Consider the following 14,724-nt stretch of genomic DNA (forward strand, 5'->3'; position numbering starts at 1 on the left):
CTTATAGAAATGTATATAAATAGCTGACAAAGTGTCTTCACTGGAAGGCTTCTTGAATCTGTCCTTTCCTCAAGCCATTTATTCACTTATCTATTTTACTTAATATTGTTCATTTTATGTAACAGTTTGTAAATAAAAAATTAAAAAATTAAAAAATAAAAAAAACGTAGATTTATACCTAGATATTTATCACATACTATGGATCGATATAATATTAGTTATCGGTTATCGCGACCAACTAGCGAGACGGATTGAACGGTGGTTATTATTACGCTATGTCCTACGTGAACGCGGAGAGTGCGGGCGAATTATATTCTGACCATGCTGTTCCAAACGCGGCAAAAATCAAGCTGTTTTGTTTTTCGCCGCGGTCACGTAGGACATGGCGTTGGCATTGGTGTGGGGATTTCTTTTAGATAAGTACTATGACGTTTTACTGGCCATTTTCTAACTTAATTAGTGTTGTAACATATTGTCGTGTTAAATTATTACAATGCAAATCTGGGATTGAAGTCAAAGATCGGTCTGCGTCTACACTTATACAAGCAATAAAAGATAACATAAACCAAGGTACAACTAATTATTCTGATTGTTGGCGTGGTTATAAAACAGATTAACTACAAAACGCTGGGTTTCAGCATTTAACCCGAGATTTAACCGTTAACCACACTTATAATTTTGTCGATCCTCAAACTGGTGCCCACACACAGAATATCGAAAGGTTATGAGGATCCTCTAAATGGCGCAACAAAACACATAGAGGCACGTCAACATTTGGATAGTTATTTGGTTGAATTCATGTGGCGTAAAAAGCATGAAAAACCATATATAGGCATTTTAAATTGCATGGCTCAGCATTTTCCTCCAAGAGTGAATTATTAATTATTTCTAGTTTTTACAATAGTTATTTTATACAATTTATATGATCATTAATGATTCCTAGTTTTTATAGTAAAGTAGTAAGTACCATATAATTATTACCACGGACTAAGATAATAATATGATTTTAGTATCGTTAAAATAATAAAAAAGTAGGTCAGCGCATTTCGGTGGTGAATGTTTGTCCATCGTCCCTTCGGGCCTAGGACAGGATAGTGTAATTTTACTGTATTCGATTTGAATGCAATGATTTCATTCGATAAAAAACGATTCTGAGCGGACGAGGGAATCTTTTTTATTTAATTTTATTCGTTTCTATGGTGATATACAAAGCGTTTTGAGAACAGCCTAAGAACGATTTATATAATTATAATTAGGAAATATCATAAAAATGAAAAAATATAGAAAATAAAAGAAAAAGTTTATAAGTAGCTCAAATGTTTTGAAAATTTTACCATGTCTAGGTAAGGCTAATATAAGTAAACAACCCAACTTTCAAGTTTTTACGAATGTTTTAAACCGAATTACAACACAAAAAACTCCCAAAATTAAAATGTCTATAAATAGCGTAAAATTTTCCAAACTTTAAACCTTAAGGAACGAAATACAAAATACAACAAAAAATATCTCTTGTCATTTTTCTTTGAATCAATATTTCTGGTAGAAAACGTCGTCTGTAATTATTTAATATTATAAAATCATGAAATCGTACGTTTTTTCTTCTTTAACCGCTTTTATTTCGAGTAGCGTTTCGAAAATCGAAAAATGACCTCTCTAAAGTACCAGCTCAAGAACATTACCTTTCAGAAAAGATGCTGTATTTGATACTTTTGAGCAAGTTTAGAGGGAGAAAAAGTGTTTACAGAATAAAAAAGGAAAAGAAATAAACATCATTGTAAAACCATTACATCCCTCGCTCCGCTCAGATTCTAAAATGTATATTATATTATTATTATAAAATTATTATTCAATGGATCCAAATGCATACCACTGGTATATATATAGTAGGTAAATTTTGTTAAATAATTTAATTTATTTCTTGAAAAAATACGGGTCAGGGCCTCGGAGGCGATCGCCTCCTAGCCGTCTGGACCAGGCCGACACTGATGACAATTAAGGTATTCAGAACACGTATTCGAATACTATTAGAACACTTTTTTTCACAACTATTTATTGTCAGCTTTTGAATGGTTGGTAATTAACATTTATTAGTTAATAATTAAAAATACATCGTAATCATAAATTATTTATAAATTTTGACCACATATTATGATACGGCCCATACAGGATACAACACATCGATGTTTATAAAAATAATCATATCATTGGCCAAAATTATATCTCGTTCAAACAATAAAATTAATGTTCATGATTTATAATATGTCTTGTCACAAATTTAAAACTATTTTTCTGGATCGGAAAAAAGTATTTAATAATGAAAAAAAAAATACAAATAAAAGTATTAAGAATACAAAAAAAGCATTCAAATACTTTTATTCGAATAGATACTTTACAAGACTGAATCGTATAATAGAATTTATAAATATTAAATTACGTTTTGTGTTATGTTTTGTTTAAAGATTTATATATTTTTTTATTCGTTATGTTTTGTTTTGCGGATTTTATTTATTTTAAACAACGCTTTCCGTTATAATTACGTTCACAAATTTCAATCGTTTTTTGTCAAATATAACGTTATTATAATTGTAAAGTTCGTGAAGATCGTGTTTTTCAGAACAAAAATCGGACAATGTAAACTAACTTCAAATTTGTTAAAACCTAAGGTAATTTGATCTAAAATTGACGGCAGTAGCGAGGCCTTTCAACTGTGGTACATTATTGTGGGTAGGAGGTATGTTTGATCCACTCATTATAATAATATATTGTTGTATAAACTGTACAAAAATAAAATATTATGATAGTATAATTATTATTGTACACGTCGTATAAACCTAACACTATGAATTGTTTATTGCATTGTTATACAATTATATTCATGTTTTAATTACATTGTAAAACAATTACATTTAATGCTGAAAATTGCAATAAAAATTTTAAAATAAACTAGTGATGAATTAGTTAAAAAAAGCTATGCACTACATGTAATAAAAGTACATTCCCTGTAACTTTAAAGTTCTATTTGGATATAATATAAAAAGCAGCTTATCTGCGGGCGTGCCTGACCAGTTATGGTATTATATTAATATGTTTATTACATTTGTACATCTATAATACACAACATGTTTATTGTTTATTTATTTCAGTAATACACATATTTGTTTTGCGCTTGAAAAAAAATGTACATTGGCAATACTAAAATATTGAAGTATAAATTGTTATTGCCTTATAGATTGGTCTTGGATTAGTGATTTTAAATTTTAAAACCAGTTTTGGGCCCATAAAATTGGTACAAGTTGTCACACCCGTCGAGCCATTGATTCAAAAAGTTGTACATCGTATCTACTGTCCAGTGTATTTGTCACTGTATGCTTCAATAGTTTTATTTATGATAGCTGCGATGGTTGGTTTAGTCAGTTTAGTGTTAATTACTATTGTTTTATAATTTTCACTAATGAATACTAAATTATTATGTATTTTATGTTGTTACAGTTCGATAGAGATGTAGTCATTTGGAACCACAAGAGTTACATTGAAAAGCCTTTAGTTTCAGAACAATAATCAACACTCTTGGCACATAGAAAATGGTACAAACAATTTTATAGCGCCAATAGTATACAATTTAGTAACAGAAAGGAAATAATGGATTGGTAAATTAATATATTAATTTTGATTTAACATAACTGAAAAGTATAACTAAATACATATTATATAATATAGTATTATAGGTATGTAAAATTATAATATTAAATTTCACTTTAAAAATTTTGTCAAATGAAAAAAAAAAAATTATTATATAATGGAAATATTCAAATATACATATAATATTTATCACTTGAATGGTTGTGTTACCTTTTTCAGCCATGTTAATACTCTCATTGTCATCTAATATGTCAATCTAATAAGTATGAAAACTATGACGGTATAACTAATAAAGAATTATTAGAATAAGACACAGACAAAATATGTGTGTAAGCTCTAAAATCATTATAATAATTAAGTATGTGATACAATGTTTTTAGTAGGTATTTTTGAATAACCATTTAAAATTGGATACTAGACTGATATACTTAAATAAGTGGTATAGACATTATTAAGTTTCTAAGGCTTTTCTGGATGAATTAAAATCATCAGCTTTTAAGGCCTCAAAATCCTTTATTTGTCTGTTTATTTTCTTCTCATCCTTGGAGAAACACAATATTCTGAAAATGTCAAGTTGTAAAAAATATACAAATACTTAATTCATGAATTATGTTAAATGAGAAAATAATTGTGAAATTGTGAAATTGTGCTCAGAGTAGTACCAATGTTTCTGTGAATTACTATAATGGATTTCAATTCTATAGAAATTAGCTATCTATGCTGCAGCTGAATTAAAATCTGGAAACCGCCTCTATGCACAACAATCAGATCACTAGTGAGGAATTCCAAAATAATTTAAATAACAATTAAACTATAAATACAACAAGTATTAATTTAAAAATAAAGTTTTCTTATAATTATAATTATGTCTTAGACATATAGTTTTATTCAAAAAAATGATTAAGAGTGCAATTGAAGGTAATTGGTGTTTGCTTAGCCTTCTTGAAAAGAAGTTTGTATTTTCTTGTTGAGAAGTAAATTCCATGAATGGGAACGGGTTTGACGACCAGTAAACCTATAATTTACATATTCAATAAAATTTGATATTCTATGATCAATAAATGTACATACTTTGTATGTATGCATATGTAGGACACCCCTAATTTATTAACAGCGTATCAGCTACATCTTCAATATAATATTTCTTTTCACAGCTCATGCCAACCATTCTGAAAGGTGAAGCCAGGTTAGTCAAAAAATCTTGTACAATAGTTACAATATCACAAATTTAAAAATTGGATACTTGAGTGATAAGCTTACATATATGTGTGTGAATTAGACATTATCTAAGGCTTTTCTGGGTGCATGAAAAAATTTTCAACTGTAAGGTCTCCATATCCTTTATTCGTCTGTTAATTTTCTTCTAACTCATCGTCGGAAAAACACAATATTCTGAAAATGTCAAGTTATAAAAAATATGTAAACACAACAGAAATGCATGAATAATGTTCAATTAATTTTACTTCTTAGATAAGATTTACTAGTCGTGCTCAGAGCAGTACTACCAGTGTTGCTGTAGAAGTGATTACCGCCATTATTTCCTTCTATTTTCGTTTTTTGGAAATCTATATTTGTGAACAAATTAGCAAATTAGACTGACCCTATATTATTAAGAAATATAAACAGTACAACTAAAAATGAAAATGAAAATGAAGGTAATGTGGCAAAGCGATATATTGGATGTTTTACTAAAAAGAATACACTTATGAATATACTCCATGATATGGATCAAATATACTCCATGTTAGCTTTAATATTAGAGTGATAAGACATGATATTATAATCAAACTTAAAAGCAAAATAATTTTTTAAGCATCAGAGAAGTACCAATGACGCTGTAAATTACTAAAATGTATTTTACTACTGTATCCCAGACAAATGGTTAGGATTAAGTTTTTAGAGCATTGTTTACAATCACTTATTGTGAAATAATCCGCAGATTGATGATTTTGTTCTAAAACATATGATTACAACTCTATACGAATGTAGTCTGTATTTCTGTTCAAATCTTAAATATCTAATTGAATAATTCAAAAGTCGGTGAATAATAAAATAATATTATGTTGTTGTGGTTAAGTTAGGTTATCACCACAATACAGGAAGTATATATCTACGGTCCCCTTGCTGCGGTTGGCGATACCAAATTCTAACGAGCAACATGCAAATATGAGTACAGACAGTACAGTAGATCAAATTTTCTTCATGTTAGCTCTATTATTTATTTATTTATTTATTTATTATATAATTCACGGAATAAAAAATTCCTTATTTAGTACAGTACATAACAATAATTCAGTAAAATAAGACAGCTAACATATACAAGGGGTGATGGCCTAAAAAATACAGCAGAATTACAGGCACAGTAAATATAAACTAAAATAATTAGGACACAAGTAAAATTACATACAACAAATGTACAAAAATAACAGAATATTAAGGTAAACTGAGAAAGGAGGGGTCCTCGTTAGCCAACCGCATCATGCGGTCAATTGATTTGTTTTTACTGTAATTGGTACAGTGGAGAGGTACAGCAAAAAGAACTCGAGACCTTGTGGCCCGATGAGGAACTTTAAAGTTTACTTGGACGAGCAGTGAATATTATCTAATAATATTAGAGTGATAAGATATAATATTATAATCAAACTTAAAAGCAAAATTATTTTTTCAGCATAACATCTAAAATTGGATACTTGAGTGATATACTTACCTAAGTGTATGTGAATTAGACATTATTAGGTTTCTAAGGATTTTCTGGTTGAATTAAAATCATCAACTGTAAGGTCTCCATATCCTTTATTTGTCTGTTCATTTTCTTCTAACTCATCGTTGAAGAAACAAAATTTTCTGAAAATGTCAAGTTGTATTAAATATATAAATACAACTGAAATTCATGAATTATGTTAAATTAATTTTAAATCTTGGATATAATTTATTAGACGTGCTCAGAGTAGTACCAATGTGTCTGTGAATTACTAAAATGTATTTTACTTCACTAGAAATTAGCCATCTATGCTGCATCTGAAGTAAAATCTGGGGACTGCCTATGCACAAAAATCAGATCACCAGTGAGGAATTCTAAAATATTTTAAATTACAGTTAAACTATAAATACGAAAAATATGAAAACTATGATTGTATAATAAATAAAGATTTTAAATACTTTTTTCTCTTATTATAAAATTTAAAAATAAAATTTTCTTATGATTATAAATAAGTCATTGGCAAATAATTTTATTCACAAACATGATTTAGAGTGCAATTGAAGATAATTGGTGTTCACTTAGTCGTGCAAAATATGTAAAATATGTGTGTAAACTCTAAAAACATTATGATAATAAAATATGAGAGACAATGTTAATAGTAGGTATTTGGAAAGTAAATATTTAAATTTTTGAACAGAGTATTTTTAATTAAGATTTAATTTTACTATTAACGTTGAAATCTAGTAATAACAATTGCATGAAAACAACTGTTAAGTGTAAGTCATCTGCTAAATAACTAAACATAAACTATAGACCTGAAAGATATAAGTTATAAATAAATGTGATATTATATATAAAATAAACAATTCATATTAACCTGTATCAATAATTAAGATGTACAACTTATTAGTTTGTATCCATATGAAAGTTTAGATGTTCATAATGTTAACATGATTTTACACTTCAATAGAACTTTATTTTGTAGCAAGTTGCCACTTACTCGCAATATCGCAAAATACAGATTAATTGTCATATTAATCAGATCAATAGTGACAAATTCTAAAATAATTATTTATTTATCAATTTATTTTGTCTAAACAGGCTGAGGCCTTTCTATATCCAAATATATGTCCACTCACACAGTTATTGATAATATACAATGTGTCTCGTGAACTGGTAGGTATGAGAGTTTAAAGCACACTAAAATAGCTTTAAAATAAAAACCTATTAACAATATTCTCACCCTTAAGTTTCATAATTCGCTCCAATATTGTATGGCTTCATCTAAGTCGGTAGAATTATCTTCATAAAAGTCAGTGTCTGAAAAATTGTCAGCATATTTGATCGACTTCCTAGCTACTTGTATGAGGTACATCATATATTTCAGTTTTGAAAATATAAGTATTATCCATTATATGAACTAAAAAAAAAAAAACCTCTAAGTAACTTTCGGTTTTGGCAAACATTTAAAATTGGATTTTTGAGTGATATACTTACATAAGTGTATGTGAATAAGACATTATTAAGTTTCTTAGGATTTTCTGGGTAAATTAAATTCATCAACTATAACGTCTCCAAATCCTTTATTCGTCTGTTCATTTTCTTCAACCTCATCGTTGGATATTCTGAAAATGTAAGAAAATATAATCAGTACAACTAAAAATGAAAATGAAGGCAATTGGGCAATGCGATAGTTTGGATGTTATACTAAAAAGAATACACTTATGCATGGTAATTTTTTACTATAATGTATGAATACAACTCTGTACGACTAAAGTCTGAATTTTTGTTCAAAATTTCAAATAATTATAATTAACTAGAGATTCAAATGTCGGTAAACAAAAAAATAATAATATTATAGTGGTGAGCCATCACCCTGTATACTCTCTTTCGTGACGACTTTCCTGACGAACACACTTACCTGGCCATCATGTACGTCTCGAGCATTTGTGCAATTGTTTGTCAGCTAACGACCGGCAACATCACGCTCTATCCTCGCCGACATTGTTCATTTCTGGAGACAACAAAAGCTTAATAGAGCTCATGTTCATGCCAATCATTCTGACAGGTGAAGCATTAATCAAAAAATCTTTACAATAGTTACGATTTCACCAAAGATATATGTGATAACAGCTTGAGGTTGCTTGTGATCCAATTGTTTAGAATAAGACACAGGCAAAATAAGTGTGTAAACTCTAAAATCATTATAATAATAAAATATGTTTTTAGTAGGTAATTTTGAGCAGAATATTTTTAAATTAAGATTAAATTTTATAAATAATTTTGCAATAACCATTGCTTGAAAAAAAATTTAAATTTAAAATTGGATACTTGACTGATATACTTACATAAGTGTGTATAGACATTATTAAGCTTCTAAGGCTTTTCTGGATGAATTAAAATCATCAGCTTGTAAGGCCTCGAAATCCTTTATTTGTCTGTTCATTTTCTACAACCTTATCGTTGGAGATACACAATATTCTGAAAATGTCAAGTTATAAAAATACATAAACACCACAGAAATTCAAGAATTATGTTAAATTAATTTTATCTCTTAGATAAGATTTACTCAGAGTAGTAGCAGTGTTGCTGTAAATTATTGAAATTCTCTATCCCAGATATGTGGTTTGGATTATGTTTTGTGACAGCCTCTGACCATAATATCAACTATTTACTGTGCCTTGTTTATAATCACTGATTGTAAAATGATTACCGCCTATTCTGCTCCAGATAGAAAATTTGTAATCGTTTAGTTCGAAGATTTTATTTCCTTCTATTTCCATTTTTGGAAACTATATTTTTGAAAAAATTAGCAAATTAGACTAAATTAGACCCATATTATTAAGAAATATAATCAGTACAACTAAAAATGAAAATGAAGGCAATTGGACAATGCGATAGTTTGGATGTTATACTAAAAAGAATACACTTATGCATGGTAATTTTTTACTAAAATGTTTGAATACAACTCTGTACGACTGTAGTCTGTATTTTTGTTCAAATTTCAAATAATCATGTTTCACTAGTGAATCAAATGTTAGTAAACAAAAAAATAATAATATTATCTGTATATTCTCTCCTGTGAAGACTCTCCTGACGGACACACTTACCTGGCTGTCATGCACGTCTCGAGCATTTGTGCAATTTTTTGTCTGCTAACGACCGGCAACGAGTAGCAACGTCACGCTCCACTCTCGCTGACATTGTTCGGTTCTGGAGACAACACCGTCGTCTACCACTGCATGGGCACAGCGCAACACGACCGACACCTTCATTCGAAACAGAATTTTCTTAAAATGTCAATTTGTAAAAAATATAAAAATACCTAATTCATGATTTTACATAGATGCGATTTATTAGTCGTGCTCAGAGTAGTACCAATGTTGCTGTAAATTACTAAAATTTATTTTTCTTCTCTATCCCAGACAAACGGTTTGGATTATGTTTTGAGAGCATTGTTTACAATCAGTAATTGTGAAATAATCCGCGGATACTATGTCAGGTAGAAATTGGGATAATCATTTAATTCAAACATGTTTAGCCATTATTTCCCTCTATTTTCATTTTTTGGAAATCTATAGTTGTGAAAAAATTAGCAAATTAGACTGACACGATATTATTAAGATATATAATCAGTACAACTAGAAAATAATACTTACAATTTAAAACTGACATAATGTGGCTAGGCGATACTTCGGATGTTTTACTAAAAACAATACACTTATGCATGGCGATTATGTAATAATATGTATGAATAGACTATTAGAACTCTGCATGACTGTGGTCTGTATTATTTTGTTCAAATTTCAAATAATTGCAATTCGCGAGTGCTTCAAACGTCGGCAAACGAAAAAATAATTATGTTATGTTGTTATTTATTTGATAACAATTATTATTATCATAGTTCGTGATACATAGTGATAAGTCACAATGATTATCAATTGTTGGTTATTTCTCACCGGTCATTGGCTCCACGACCCACGATTTAAGAGGTAACACAGGCGTTTTATCGTTTCAGTCTTTTATAGCAAAATTACGATCTGAGTAATACGTTTTTATTTTTTGTGTCTTAGTGCACGATACGTAGTCGAGATAATGCTTCGCTTTTCATCTTTCCCGGAATTATTACGTAAAATCGGTTTCGGTTTTTTGTGTAAGTGACTGCCACTAACAGAGCCCTAAGCAATGCGCCCCTTGGGTTTTGAGATTTACACACTCATAGCTTTTAATATATTTAATACGATTCGGAAAAATCATAGTTAATAATAATAAAATTAATATACAATAAATTATTATTTACAAATTAATTTTCCTTGCTTTTGTGTCAGCAAATTTGTTAATAACTTCATCATAATCTAATTTACCAACGGTTTATGTTCCTATAGAAAGTATGGCCATGCTTGACAATCTCTCCTGAACCATTGTAGATTTTAAGTATATGTTTTTATCAATTTAAGTTTACTGAAGCTCCTTTCACATGAAGCTGTTGTGTCGGGCATTGAGAGAAAAATCCTTATAGCAATTATTTCAATATTTGGATACGATTCTTTTAGTTAATAATCGTGAATCATTTGTAATAAATCCAAAAACGTTACTGATTCGGTACTTGGCAAAATATTGATAAAGCTGCTTGTTTAAAATCTTTCATTTCTTCAACTATTTCCGCAGTATTTATATCTTCATTATATTTTAATCCTAGATCAGCAGCTGCTTTTTGCAAATCGAAAGTACACAAAATGTGTTCACTATTTATAAATAAATGATGTATTGTTCGTACATTACCTGATATGATGTAGATATTAAGCAGGTACCGACCGGGCGAAATGGAAAATAAAGTCATAACTCATAAATATAACATAATAAATACTACCAACACAAATTAGAAAACTATAATAATAATAATAATTCAATAATTGTAATGAAATAACAATAATAATGTAAAAAAGCGTGACATTTTAATATAAGGCTCCTGATATATCGTTCTAATAGCAGTTGAAAAATATTAAAAATACATCGGCACAATTTTTTTTTATAAGCATTTAAAGTTCAAATTTTGACAAATTTTATCAAATTTAAAATTTAAGAATTATTTTGTTGTTAAAAATTTATAAAATGTTCAACTTTTATGGCTAAAGATTGAAAATTTAAAACAAGATTCCACGTAAATAGGTTAAATATAAATTACATTATTCACAATAATATCATCAATAATAATTAGTAAATATGCTGTCTGACCGTTTTCGCTCAGAATCGTTTTTCTTACACAATGATATTATGAACTTACTAAACACCCATTGTACAGTGACCCACTTGTAACCTACTGTACAGCAGAGCGACATCTACTTACCCACCTTTTTTTATTACTATTTCACAATAAATATTATATACAAAATTTAAATGCACATCTCAAGTAAATGAAAAAAACCAATAAAAATTTGATTTATTTAGGTTGTTATCTTAGTTGTTTAATCTGTAATTTCCTTCAAATTTGGGCATAAAATAACGTAGAATAGATAAAAAAAACTGATTAATATTTTTTGATTTTTTGGTTAGAGAATAACCTACTTACTACCTATAACCTTGTTTTAAGTTTTAAATCCATAGCTATAAATTTGAAAATTTTATGCATTTTTAACAACAAAATCATTTTTAATCTTACATTTGATATTATGTCAAAATTCGAACTTTAAATGTTTATATAAGAAAAACTGTGACTATGGATTTTCAATATCTTTCAAATGTTATTGTAACAATACATTAAGATCCTAGTATAAAATTTTTAGAGATTTTTTACCCAACGAATAAAATTTTATCAACATTTATAAAATAAAAACCTAAAAAAACTGGAAACTGAAACTTTTATTCGAAAATTGAATACATAAATACGATTCCAGAGGTACTACCCTTGACCAAAATACAATATTTAAGAGCTGTAACTACTGTCATGCATTACTATTAATCGTGTTTTTAATTTTTTATTAATTAAATTACATTTTTAAATAAATAAAATCCTAAAAAAGTCGTGAAAATTAAAAATAATGAGTGAATTGTCGACAAATACAACCCAAAAGTTTCATAGTTCAAATCATATGGTCATGAAAAATATCTGTGATCACTGGGGGACATATTATCATACCATGAATATGCGAACGCATAGAAATCCACGCATTAATCACAATAAAATGCAAATAAAAGTGGTAAAACTTAAGTTAAAAAGTTTAAAGCAACATATTGATCATAAGATTACGTTTAAAGTTCTGTTATATCCATAGATATAAAAACAAAATGTTCTCATTGTTTTATATGCCTATAGTTATATCTTGTATTATATTCAAATTTATATGTTCTTACTCACTAAGAATTTCTTATTTAGTATGTACAAAAAAAACTTTCACATAACAATAAATTACAACACATTAGTCATATATTCCTAAATTTTACTTTACAATTTAACTATAAATACGACAAATATGAAAAGTATGATAACCTAACCTGTGATAGAATATAAATACATTACATTTTTATAATAAAATTAAAAAATAAAGTTTTCTTATAATGATAAATATGTCATTGACAAAAAATTTTATTCACAAATACGATTCAGAGTGCAATTCCAGGTAATTGGTGTTCACTTAATCTTCTCTCATAGAAGTTTGTTGTTCCTGGTTGAGAAGTAAGTTCAGTGTGTGGGAACGGGTTTGACAACCAGTAAACCTATAATTTACATACTCCGATACATTTAACAGCATATCAGCAATATCTTCAATATTATATATCTTAAAGCTCATGTTCATGCCAACCATTCTGACAGGTGAAGCATTATACAAAAAATCTTTACAATAGTTACGATTTCACCGTGATACAATGTTTTTAGTAGGTATTTTTGAATAACCATTTAAAATTGGATACTTGATTAATATACTTAAATAAGTGAAATAGACAATATTAAGTTTCTAAGGCTTTTCTGGATGAATTAAAATCATTCCTTTGTTTGTCTGTTCATTTTCTTCTCATCCTTGGAGAAACACAATATTCTGAAAATGTCAAGTCGTAAAAAATATACAAATACTTAATTCATGAATTATGTTAAATGAGAAAATAATTGTGAAATAATCCGTTGTGCTCAGAGTAGTACCAATGTTTCTGTGAATTACTAAAATGTATTTCAATTCTCTAAAAACTAACTATCTATGCTGCAGCTGAATTAAAATCTGGAAACCGCCTCTATGCACAACAATCAGATCACTAGTCAGGAATTCCAAAATAATTTAAATAACAATTAAACTATAAATACAACAAGTATTAATTTAAAAATAAAGTTTTCTTATAATTATAAATAAGTCTTAGACATATAGTTTTATTCAAAAAAATGATTCAGAGTGCAATTGAAGGTAATTGGTGTTTGCTTAGCCTTCTTCCAAAGAAGTTTGTATTTTCTTGTTGAGAAGTAAATTCCATGAATGGGAACGGGTTTGACGACCAGTAAACCTATAATTTACATATTCAATAAAATTTGATAGTTAATATTCTATGATCAATAAATTTACATATTTTGTATGTATGCATATGTAGGACACCCCAAATTTATTAACAGCGTATCAGCTACATCTTCAATATAATATTTCTTTTCACAGCTCATGCCAACCATTCTGAAAGGTGAAGCCAGGTTTGTCAAAAAATCTTGTACAATAGGTACAATATCACAAATTTAAAAATTGGATACTTGAGTGATAAGCTTACATAAGTGTGTGTGTATTAGACATTATTAAGTATCTAAGGCTTTTCTGGGCGAATGAAAAAATCATCAACTGTAAGGTCTCCATATCCTTTATTCGTCTGTTAATTTTCTTCTAACTCGTCGTCGGAAAAACACAAAAGAAATTTCATATTCAAAATAATTTGCACATTTTCTTGATTTTTACGCTTTTTGTCAAAATTTGAACTTTAAATGCTTATAAAAGAAAAATTGTGACTATGGATTTTTAATATCTTTCAAATGTCATTGTAACAATACATTATGATCCTTGTAATAAATTTTTTATTGGACAAATAAAATTTTATCGACATTCATAAAAGAAAAACCAAAAAAGTTTATTTTATTTTAACTTTTTAACTTAACTAGTTACTTTTGGCTTTTCATTAACTTAACTGTTGACTTACTAAATTTCTTTTTTAATTAAAGTGAAAATGACGAATTAAATTTTTATTTTAAGAAGTAATAATTAAGTTTATTTATTTTGTTTTTAATTTTATTATATTTCACTAATTCATGTCAAATAATATTTACCGTGAATTGTTTAAAGTAAAAAAATTATATGTATGTATGAATATAACTTATATGGAAATACTCTATAATGTAAACAGTATAGCTGGTGGTCTAATTT

At 28.0% G+C, this 14,724-nt stretch overlaps 1 protein-coding gene across 1 annotated transcript; it reads left to right on the plus strand.

Moving 5' to 3' along the window:
• The first annotated feature begins 382 nt into the window (after positions 1–382).
• On the plus strand, positions 383–3,651 carry LOC132951731 (cholesterol 7-desaturase nvd-like). The gene is made up of 3 exons (XM_061023685.1): positions 383–397; positions 3,230–3,363; positions 3,579–3,651. Exons 1-3 carry the CDS (start codon positions 383–385, stop codon positions 3,649–3,651), a joined length of 222 nt encoding a protein of 73 aa, XP_060879668.1.
• The last annotated feature ends 11,073 nt before the right edge of the window (positions 3,652–14,724 follow it).

This window comes from Metopolophium dirhodum, chromosome 1, assembly GCF_019925205.1.
Source record: "Metopolophium dirhodum isolate CAU chromosome 1, ASM1992520v1, whole genome shotgun sequence".
NCBI lineage: Eukaryota > Metazoa > Arthropoda > Insecta > Hemiptera > Aphididae > Metopolophium > Metopolophium dirhodum.